General features: G+C 43.1%; 1 protein-coding gene across 4 annotated transcripts in view; it reads right to left on the reverse strand.

Annotated features, from left to right (window-relative positions):
* Positions 1–12,057, reverse strand: part of TCEANC2 (transcription elongation factor A N-terminal and central domain containing 2) — a 55,024-nt gene extending 42,967 nt beyond the window's left edge. For all 4 annotated transcript variants that reach the window (XM_063718741.1, XM_063718727.1, XM_063718735.1 and 1 more), the window contains exons 1-2: positions 11,913–12,057; positions 11,148–11,291 (exon numbers count right to left, since the gene is read on the reverse strand). In XM_063718741.1, the coding sequence (XP_063574811.1) occupies positions 11,148–11,249 (102 nt within the window). In that variant the 5' untranslated portion in view covers positions 11,250–11,291; positions 11,913–12,057. The remainder of the gene's footprint in view (positions 1–11,147; positions 11,292–11,912) is intronic.
* Positions 12,058–12,063: the final 6 nt, after the last annotated feature.

Below are 12,063 nucleotides of genomic sequence, written 5' to 3' on the forward strand. Positions count from 1 at the left end.
CCCCTGAAAGCACAGGGATTACAAGCGTGAGCCACTGTGCCTAGCCCCCTTTTTTTTCCCTCTATGGTTTGGAAGTTATGTATTATATTTCTATCATTTGAGTGTTTACCTTTACAATTTTTTTTTTTTGAGACAGAGTCATGCTCTGTTGCCCAGGCTGGAGTGCAGTGGTGAGATCACACTGCAGCCTTGACCTCCTGGGCTCAAGTGATCCTTCTGCCTTGGCCTCCCCAACTGCTGGGATTACAGGTGTGAGCCACCATGCTTAACCTACCTTTACAATGTTTAAGATGTATACTAACAGAAACTGATACCAGTATTCTCCTCACAAGCCTCTACTTCAGAAACCCCAATTCCATGGCTTCTCTGCCTATCCCTTATGTACTTTTTTCTTTCATATTTCTGTCTCTTCATTTCTGTATGATACATCCTAAGTGACTTCTTTAGAAATCCTAAGTATTTCTCTTTTTAGCTATGGCTTGCCTATGTTTAACCTGTTTGATGTGTTTCTGCTTCAATAATGATATTTTTTCATTGGACAAGTTCTGTTTTTCTTCTTCTCCAAACTTACCTGTTCTCTTTTCATACTATTCTGTTCTTATCTTATGGTTTCCATTCCTTTATCTCTGTGAACATGAGGTCTGGAGGCAGGGAACCTAAGGCTGATTCGCGCTGACTTCCTAGAACTAAATCAAAAAGAAAACCCCGGCGGGGCACAGTGGCTCACACCCGTAATCCCAGCACTATGGGAGGCCAAAGCAGGCAGATCACTTGAGGTCAGGAGTTCAAGACCAGCCTGGCCGAAATGGCAAAACCCCATCTCTACTAAAAATACAAAAATTACCTGGGCATGGTGGCACATGTCTGTCATCCCAGCTACTTGGGAGGCTGAGGCACAAGAATCATTTGAACCTGGGAGTTGGAGGGTGCAGTGAGCCGAGATTGCGCCACTGCACTCCAGCCTAGGTGACACAGCGAGACTCTGTCTCAAAAAAAAAAAGGAAAAATGCACAACCAACCAAACTGGTCGCTTGCCTAGTCTTTATTTGCATAGGGGTGTAATTTTGTAACTTCATTTCAGCCTCTGATTGGTCCCCTCCTGGAACCAATCAGACATTTGCATAGGGTGTAACTTTGTAACTTCACTTCAGCCTCTGATTAGTCACCTTCCACAACCAATCATACTGGTTGCAGGCCACTACTTCATTTACTTAGGGTGTAAGCCAAGTAACCAATGGGAAGCCTCTAGAGGGTATTCAAACTATTCAAACCCCAGAAAATTCAGTAACCTGCACTCTTGAGCAGTGTGAGCTTGAGCCAGCTCACACTCTATGGAGTGTACTTACTTCAATAAATCTATGCTTTCGTTGCTCCATTTGTTGCTTTATGCATTCTGTCCAATTCTTTGTTCAAAACGCCAAGAACCTGGACACCCTCCACCAATAACAAACATTTTAAACATATTTAAGGTCTCTTTGAGATTGTTTTCTTATCTCTACTTCTTGGGGTAGAAATTCTATTACTTACATCTGTCTGCTCATTCTCTCCCTTGGTAATTTATTTTCTTATAGACTGTAATTTCTGACCATTAGTTTATCCTTACAGGGGATTCTGTTCTATGAAAGTCCTCTGCATTCTAGGATATGAAGTGTCTTAATAGAGAAATCTCACATTTGCCTTTGCCAAGATTTGAATTTTCTCAGTTCCAGGCCAGTTTTTATATTACTTTTTTTCAGTTTTGCAAATAGAGTGAATTTAACTACAGCTAGCCTTCTGGATTGGCAGGTTTCACACCTGTGGATTCAATCAACCATAGGTCAAAAGTATTTTTAAAAAAATAGATGGCTGCATCTGTATTGAACACATAGAGACTTTTTTCCTTGTCACTATTCCATTAACAATACCGTATAAAAACTACTTACAAAGCATTTACATTGTATTAGGTATTACAGATTGAGTATCCCTTATCCAAAACGCTTGGGGCCAGAAATGTTTGGGATTTGGGATTTTCAATATTTGCATTATACATACTGGTTGAGCATCCCTAATCCAAAAATTCAAAGTCCAAAATGTTCTCATGAGCATTTCCTTTGGGTACCATGCTGGCACTCAAAAGTGTTGGATTTTGTGACATTCTGATTTCAGATTAGGATGCTCAACCTGTATAGTAATCTAGAAATGATTCAGACTATACAAGAGGATCTATATCGAGTATAGGCAAATAGCACACCATTCTATATAACAGACGTGAGCATTCGTGGATTTTGGCACCTGTAGGGGTGGTCCTGGAACCAATCCCCTACAGATACTGAGAGATGACTGTACACATATTCATGTATGGTAATAAGAGTGTGGTTCTAATTTATTATTATTGTCAACTCTTTTTCCATCTAAGACCCTGAGAAGGTAACAATCTGCTTCCCTGGACAAGTGGATGGAATTTTTCTAGCTCATTTCTCACAAACATATGGTAGTCCTGTTTTGGCTTCCAGCTTCACATAGGAGATCAATTCTAGCTCCCCACATCACATTAGCCCGAGGTCCTATCTCCCATCCATACTGGCCTTAAAATCCTAGCCCCTAAGCATTATATCTGGATTCAATGTTCCCTGCAACTATTTAGCTTCAGCTCCCATTTACAGCTCTGATTTTGCTTTCCTCTCTCTTCCTGGCACCTAAGGATTTCCCTTTCTTGCTTTCAAGCTCCGCTCTGTATTGGAGACTTTTAATCCAGCATTTCTGCATGGCTGGAATCAGGTTAAGGGTTCCACTCAGATAATTTCAACATATAGAACTAAAGAAGTCCAAACTCTTCAGCATGGCATAAAAGGCCTTCCATGACTTGGCTCCTGACATTCTTTTCAGTCTCATCATTTGCTCCAGATACATCAAACTATTTACAGCTTCCTTTTGAATTTCATACTCTTTGCCTGGGATGTTCTTTCTTTGCCTCATTTACCTGATAAATACTTAATTCATTTTTTAAGACTCTCTTCAAGCATCACGTCTTCTATGAAGCCTTTCTTGCCTCTCCTCTACCACATTTTACCATACTCCACTTTGCGTCCCTCTGCAACTTGTATAGACTCCTATTGTTGCATCTATGCTTTCTGCAAATACTTACCATCAACAAGGCTGTCTTTCCCTTAAGGGCTAGAACCATTTCTCATTTATCTCACTATCCCCAGTGCACAGTAGGTGTAACTGAACAAAACTATTTCTACCTTCAAGGACTAAGTACAGTACAGTTTTCAGATATGAAATTTTAGGTCAGGAATAGGAAAAACATCAGTCTATTCAAGAGCAAAAGGATTCCATATATATCAAGAAATGTCTCAATCTCTAATTATGAGCCAGAAAATAGATCGCTCAAATTATTTGGAGGAACAAGAGAAATGGACACAAAATATCAATAAGGACACTACAATGAGGAGTAGAATAGTTACTGCCAGAAAGAAGATGTGCTTTCCAATATACCATCTGGTTTTACAGTTGTGGATTGCTGAAATGTCAGGTTTGACAAAACCAATTAGGGAAAATGATTCATTCATAAGCAGTTACGTGGGCACCATTCCACTGGTGGGGGCAGGAGGCAACATATTGGCTAGTCGATCCTACAAAGGAAGGTTTATAGAACATTCTGAAGTGATGAACCTAAAAGAATGAGTATACTCTAGGACCTTTTAATTTAAAAAAATCTTTTATTGCAACCAACAGAAGAAATCACTTCCTCTTAAGGGAGTAAAAAGAGATTAACCAAATTAACCTTTACCACTTAAATAGACATTACATGAGCTCTATTGAGAATCACTTTTATAGAATGTGATACGCCTATGGCAAAATTACTTGTAATATATACTGATAACAGAAGTACAATGGTCCTAATATTCCAAGATTTTTATACCTCTTCAGTTTGGCATTCAGAAACTTCCACTTTTTTTTTTTTTCCAGCTCACCCTATCTATAGGGGACAGACTATGAACCCAGATTGTCTAGTTCAAATACCAACTTTGCCACTAATGGCTACATGACTTCAAGCAAGCTACTTAATCTCTCTGTGCCTTAGTTTTTCATCTGTAAAATATAAATGATAAAAGCATACATTTCACAAAGCTATTATTAAGATTTAAAGAGTAAAGCACTAGTTAGCACAATGCCTGGACCATAAAAATGGACTCAATAAATGTTAGTAGTAATCCTTATTACTACTATCATCCTCCTCCTCCTCAGCTTTGGTTTTACTATACAAGCCCCTCCTTTTCCATACATGAAAGGAGGAAACTATTGGTTTTTACTACATGCCAGGCACAATGGTTAGCCCTTTCAATATGAATTTATTTATTTCGCTCTCATAATAATCATGCAGATGGGGTACTGTTATTTCTGATGTTACTGATGAGGAAACTGAGGCTTAAACATTTAGTAGGTTCTTGGCATTAAAACATAATGCTCATGTTTGGATGTCACTTGGCAGAAAGTGGACCTAGCTGACTCTAACATTCACATTTAACTCAATTTCTTTTTAATTTGCCATTGTGAACACACCAAGCATCATGCATACATAGAGGAAGCAGAAGAGCACATACCACTCATTGAATGGTTATGTCACTACTTCCCTAGAGTATATCAGACCTAGTCAAATCCTCCCGTCCCTTTATGGTGCCCTGCCACATAGCCTTCTTTGGGCACTAAAACAGGGACTAAGCTCTCTCTTCTCTTACCTCTTGGTTTTTTGGTTTGAGACAGAGTCTTGCTCTGTCACCCAGGCTGGAGTGCAGTGGCGTGATCTCGGCTCACTGCAACCTCTGCCTCCCGGATCCAAGTGATTCTCCTTCCCCAGCCTCCTGTAATCACGAGTAGCTGGGATTACAGGAGCCCGCCACCACACCTGGCTAATTTTTGTATTTTTAGTAGAGACGAGGTTTCACCATGTTGGCCAGGCTGGTTTCAAACTCCTGACCTCAGGTGATCTGCCCACCTCAGCCTCCCAAAATGCTGAGATTACAGGTGTGAGCCACCGCGCCAGGCCTCTTCTCTTACCTCTTAACCCTTACTGTCTATATGACAATTCTGTAATGGATCACATATAATTTTTTCTCATTATTTTATTTTATTTTTGAGACAGGGTCTTGCTCTGTTGCCCAGGCTGGAGTGCAGTGGTATGATCATAGCTCACTACAGCCTCAACCTCCTGAGCTCAAGCAATCCTCCCACCTCAGCCTCCCTAGTAGCTAGGACCATAGGTGCATGCCACCACGCCCGGCTAATTTTTTTTTTTTTTTTTTTTTTGACACAGAGTCTCGCTCTGTTGCCCCGGCTGGAGCGCAGTGGTGCAATCTTGGCTCACTGCAACCTCCACCTCCCAGGTTCAAGCAGTTCTTCTGCTTCAGCCTCCCAAGCAGCTGGGACTACAGGCGCGCACGACCATGCCCAACTAATTTTTTATTTTTAGTAGAGACAGGGTTTCACCATATTGGCCAGGCTGGTCTCAAACTCCTGACCTCATGATCCACCCGCCTCGGCCTCCCAAAGTGCTGGGATTACAGGTGTGAGCCACCATGCCTGGCTGCTAATTTTTTTTGGTAAAGATGAGGCCTCACCATGTAGCCTCACCATGTAGTTTGGTCTCAAACTTCTGGGCTCAAGTGGTCCTCCTGTCTTGGCCTTCCAAGTGCTGGGATTATAGGCATGAGCCACCACACCTGGCATCATTATTTATTAACTTCTTATAATTTGATCACTTTCCAGGAAGTTTCATGAGGGTTTGTATTTTGATCTTAAATTTCTCTCATGTTCTCTATAGTACTTAGCACTGTGCTGGGCATAAGCTGTTTCACAATATTTGTAGAATACTTTACTATCAAAACCCTACAACGGCATGCCAGAATACAGATGATTACTATTTATTCAATACATTTTACCTACAGTGTAGCAGGCACTGTGTTAGGTCTTGGAGCAGAATCAGAACATAATAAGATATTACAGTCCCGGGTCTCAGGAATTCATAGTGGATTGGAGAAAGCTACAGGTAATCAGACAATTACAATACAGTAAGGTAAGTGCTTCGACAGATATTTGAACCAAATGTTGAGAGTACTAATGAAGGAAGGATTAACTCCCTTATAGAACCCAGAAAGCATTTCAACATTCATTTATTTGACAAATATTTATTGACCACTTAATATGTGTCAGGCACTGTGCTACGTCCAAGGGCAGAGAGGTAAATAAAATACTCAAGATCCTGGCAGAGTGTGGTGGCTTACGCCTGTAATCCCAGCACTTTGGGAGGCCAAGGCAGGTGGATCAGTTGAGGTCAAGAGTTCAAGGCCAGGGTGGCCAAATGGTGAAACTCCATCTCTACTAAAAATACAAAGATTAGTCGGGTGTGGTGGCAGGCGCCTGTAATCCCAGCTACTCAGGAGGCTGAGGCAGGAGAATCGCTTGAACTCAGGAGGCAGAGAGGCTGCAGTAAGCTGAGATCATGCCACTGCACCCTAGCCTGGGTGATAGAGCGAGACTCTGGCTTGAAAAAAACAAAACAAAACAAAACAAAACAACTCAAGGTCCTGTACTCATGGAGCTTATAATCTAGGATTTATAGGCAAAGTAGTTCTTGAGTGGGTTGACAAATGGGTAGAAATTGACTCTGTAAAAAGAAACAGAAGGGCTTTCAAGGAAAAGGGACCAGCATCAAGTTCAAGGAAGCCCTGAAGGCATGGAAGGGAAGAGCTTATACAAAGAACAGCAAGAGGCCGGGCACGGTGGCTCACGCCTGTAATCCTAGCACTTTGGGAGGCCAGGGCGGAGGATCACGAGGTCAGGAGTTCAAGACCAGCCTGGCCAAAATAGTGAAACCCCGTCTCTACTAAAAATACAAAAATTAGCTGGGCATGGTGGCATGTGCCTGTAGTCTTAGCTACTTGGGAGGCTGAGGCAGGAGAATCGCTTGAACCCAGGAGGTGGAGGTTGCAGTGAGCCAAGATCTTGCCACTGCACTCCAGCTTGGGCAATAGAGTGAGACTTCGTGTCAAACAAACAAACAAACAAAGAACAGCAAGAAATAAGGTGTGGCTGGAATGCATACATATAAAGGAGGGGCTACAAGGGATGAGATGATAAGCGCACTGGGGTAGAATAGGTCTCACGTGCCATGCCAAGCCTTTTATTTTACTTCATTTGGTCATTCAGAAAAATGTACTGCAGCCTACTATAGGCCAAGTCCTGTGCCAGGAACCAGTGACACAAAATCAATGAGACATAGTCTTTCAAGAAGCTCAGAGTATAGCGGGGCACAGGCATGTAAAGAAACCACCATGATACAGCACAAATAAGTGCAATGATACAGACATGTTTAATATACAGGGATGGCTCAGAGAAGGGAGGGATTAGATTGGCTCTGCGTCTCAGGGACAAAAGAGTGGTCAGGAAGGGCCCAATAGTAGAGGATTTGAACTAGGTCATGGGAGATGAATAGGATTTTATAAAGTAATGATAATAACAATAATAGCAAAGACTTACATAGTACTTAGTATGGGCCAGACTCTGTACCAAACACTTTACATATGTTGACTCACTCAAATTCATAAAACCTTATAAAACAGGTATTACTAATCCCCATTTTATAGATTAAGACGGACACAGAGAGGCTAAATAACTTGACCAAGGTCACGAAGGTAGTAAGTGGCAGAGCTGGGATTTTAGTAAGGCAGTCTGGCTCCAGAGTCTATGTTCTTAATTATTGCATTATATTGCCTCCAAGACAAGACAGTAAGGGAATTCCAGGCAAACAGGACAGTATATGCAAAGACACAGAGGAAGGAAAGAGCACAACATCTTTGGGGAATTGTGAATGGTTGACATTGGATGAGGCATAAATAAAAAGACTAGCAGAGGATGAGGCGGCAGGTGCCAGGTCATGGAAGGCCTTGGGTGTCATGTAAAAAACTGTGATCTTTATTGATGGGTAATGAGAAATTATTGAAGGATTAGGCAGGAAAGTGACCTGAGTAGATTTTCTTTTCTATTTTAGACATGTTTCTCCGGTGTAAGAGTGGAAGGGAGGTGAATGGGGGATGTCAAAGGCAGGGAGACAAGTCAACAGACCATAGCACTGCTCTAGATGAGAAGTATGATTCTGAACTTAAAGTGGAAGACAATCAAGTGAGTACGGGCAAGAAGGATTTTTAGGAAGTAAAACTAAAAATTGGGGCCAGGCGTAGTGGCTCATGCCTGTAATCCCAGCGCTTTGGGAGGCCAAGGAGGACAGATAGCTTGAGCCCAGAAGTTCAAGACCAGCCTGGACAACATGATGAAAGCCTGTCTCTACAAAAAAAAAAAAAAAAAAAAAATTAGCCAGGTGTGGCGGCATGTGCCTATAGTCCCAGCTATGATGTGATCATAGTCCCATGATCACATCACTGCCCTCCAGCCTGGGTGACAGAGCGAGACCCTAAAAAAAAAAAAAAAAAAAAAAAAAAAAGAAAAAGAAAAAGAAAATTGGATATGAGAAAAAAGAGTTAAGGATGGTTCCTAGATTTCTAGTCCCAGTTACTTGGTATATGGATATACATTAATACAGGAGAACAAGGAACAGGTTTGGAAGAAAAGCTAAAGCATTTAAGGGGAATGTTATTAAATATGCCTGTTGTTTTATTCTTTTTTTTTAAAATGGTGTCTCACTTTGTCACCCAGGTTGCAGTGCAGTGGTACCATCCTGGCTCACTGCAACCTCCACCTCCCAGGCTCAAGCAATCCTCCCATCTCAGCCTCCCAAGTAGCTGTGACTACAGGCGCTCCCCACCATACCCAGCTAATTTTTATATTTTTTGTAGAGATGGGGTTTTGCCAAGCTGCCCAGGCTGGTCTCGAACTCCTGGACTCAGGTGATCCACCTGCCTCGGCCTCCCAATGTGCTAGGATTACAGGCATGAGCCACTGAGCCCAGCCTGTTGTTTTATTCTTATTCCATAATTTTCACGTCATTTATTTTCATCATCACACATAGTGGTTTTCAACTAGGGCACGAGCAGGAACCCAGAGGGGAGAGGGGTAGGAGGAGGTATATTAGAATATGGGTGGGCCAGGTGCCGTGGCTCACGCCTGTAATCCCAGCACTTTGGGAGGCCGAGGTGGGCGGATCATGAGGTCAGGAGTTCGAGATCAGCCTGGCCAACATAGTGAAACCCCGTCTCTACTAAAAATACAAAAAATTAGCCGGGCATGGAGGCGGGCACCTGTAATCCCCGCCACTCGGGAGGATGAGGCAGGAGACTCGCATGAACCAGGGAGGCAGAGGTTGCAGTGAGCCAAGATCCCACCATTGCCCTCCAGCCCGGGCGACAGTGCAAAACTCCGTCTCAAAAAAAAAAAAAGAAAAGAATATGGGTGTTTGTAGGTGTAGGTGAGTGTATGTGTAGTTCAACTATTCCTTCCCACCTTTTTCTTGGAGAGAGTCTGACATGATCCCTCATTGAGAATCATTGCTATGTACAATTATCCATGAATATTCTGACAAGGTAGAGACAGTTGAAAACCTTGAATGTGTTCTACGCAGTCACAGAACTGCGAGACTAGGACAGACTTTAAAGATCATAAGAGTTCGGTAGGGCTCAATCCAGTGCTGTCTGGAAATATGAGAAGGCATTTTCAGTTATCAGAATGGGAGGTGCCACTGGCATTAAGTGCCTGAGCGCTAGGGATGCTCAGTATCCTGTAAACCACCAGCAGCTCCAAATAATGAAGAATTATCTTGCCCCATACAACAATAGCACCCGTTGAAGAAACACCGATATAGTTCAATCTCCACGTTTTATAGATGAGGAAACTGAGGTCTTAGAGTAGGGACTGACTTGCTACTAAAGATCACCCAGTTACCAGTAGGGCCTGTTTATACTCTCCTTCACTGCTTTCCAGTATGGGTCTCCTAAGCCTGTGGGACATCCAGAAAAGGAGTCCAACTGAGTATATGTCAAGTACTCAGAATGCTGCCTTGCTCTTACAGTCCTTTGCACATTTTCTCTAGCCCCAGATCCTCCTCCCACCTTCTGAAACCTAGGCTGGAGGTGCAGGTTTGGCAGTTTTAGCACAGAAAGCCTAAAGAATGGATAATGTCATCCCGGCCAAATACATAAAATGTGACAGAACTCTGAGGAGCACAAACACTAGGAATCTAGTGGAGGAAGAAGAATTGGTAAAAGAAAATGAAAAAGTCAGAAATTTAAGAGGCAAGGTTCAGGATGACAAAGGGGACTAAGTACAAGTTGTTTTGTTTTCTTTTAGTAAAATAATAATTACTTTAGCATTTATTGGGTAACTATGTTGATTGATTCATTGTATCTACTCTTTGCATCTTGCCTGCAGACATCAGACTGAGTTCAAGGTAGCAAGAGTTCATTAAAACAGCCTCTTTCCATCTGGGCACAGTGGCTTACGCCTGTAATCTCGGCACTTTGGGAGACTGAGGCGGATGGATCATTTTGAGGTCAGGAGTTCGAGACTAATCTGGCCAACATGGTGAAACCCCATCTCTACTAAAAACAAAAATTAGCCAGGCATCTGTAATCCCAGCTACTTGGGAGGCTGAGGCAGGAGGATCATATGAAGCCGGGAGGTGGAGGTTGCAGTGAGTCAAGATCGTGCCACTGTACTCCAGTCCGGGTGACAGAGTGAGACCCTGTCTGAAAAACAAAAACAACAACAACAACAACAAAAAAACAGCCTCTTTCCCAGTCTCAGCTGAAGCTGTAAAACCATTTGATACAGTTCTGGGCAGTAAGATGTGAGAGAACAGCATCAAATCCCACCCCTTAATGAGTTTGTACAGGGTAGGTATATAGAATCATATTTGGTACTTTAACATTCCTAACAGACTACATTTTGCAAAAGAATAACAACGAAGGGGACTTGTCCTACGAGCTAGCACACATGGTGTAAACCAGAGTAATTACAAGGGTGTAGCAGAGATGTGCAGAAATTTATAAATGTAAGTCTGTACAGCTATGGGGCAAACAAAGGAGGAGTGGTCAGGTACACTTTGGGGGAGGAGGCATAACAAGAAATAATTCATAGGTCTTTCCACAACAGAACCTCTAGCACTACCTTGCTATCAGTCCTTTGCACATTTCCTCTAGTCCCAGATCCCCTCTCACCTTCAGAGATTCAATCGTAGCCTGCTTGAAAACCTTTCCTCCAGAATCTTTCTTCTGAGGGCTATTCTGGTTTCTAGGCGTTCGAATGACGAATTTATCCATTGTTAGGGGACTCCGACTACCTTGACGTGCTTGCAGCGTGTTCTGGTCAAGAAAGAGGGCAGATTCTAAAACCTCACTAAAGACTGCCGTGATATTTGTTCCCCAAAGTAACACAATTGAGTTCTCTGGAAGAATTCATGAATTATGGGGCCTCGAGTGGAATCGACAGGAAGTCAATTTCTCTTTAAAAGAAAGATCTTCCGAAGAATTGAAACTGTAATCAATCATCAGTCTACGTCCTGAGTTAGGAGGTTCCTAGCTTCCAGAAGTGCACGCTCTAGCGGGGATTCCAATATTGGGGGAATTGGCCCAATATTGGAATCCCCGCTAGAGCGTGCACCTAAGCCCTCTTCCAAATAAGATTGGGCTGTGAAAGGGTTAGGATTACACTAGGCTCAATGACGCCCTCTTAACAACCACCTCACCACAGCCATAATCCCAAGGGTTGCCCTGGTAATCAGCAACCGACAACCACCTCCAGAACTCAGCAGAGGGTCTCACAATACGCAGCCATCCCCTGGAACAAACTGCTCGGTGGTCAGAGGACCCTACCCACGGCTGTAATCTCTGGATCCCCGAACAAGGAGAAACCCCATCCTCCTCGTTCTCACCACTCTGGAGCCCGGGTAGGGGCACCCAACAACGGTCTGACGTGAGACCCACCAGGAAAAGCAGCCCTGGGAGCTGCTGTTGGCGCCCTCCAGACTGCAACCTCGTAAGCTCCCAAGCCCAGTCGTCTGTGCTGAAACTAAACAGACGCTTCCTCCCAGGGCGGTAGTTCCTGTGAAGAAACTCCGCCGGCCCTCGCGCGTCT

The sequence above is a fragment of the Pongo abelii genome, chromosome 1 (assembly GCF_028885655.2).
Source record: "Pongo abelii isolate AG06213 chromosome 1, NHGRI_mPonAbe1-v2.0_pri, whole genome shotgun sequence".
Taxonomy (NCBI): Eukaryota; Metazoa; Chordata; class Mammalia; order Primates; family Hominidae; genus Pongo; species Pongo abelii.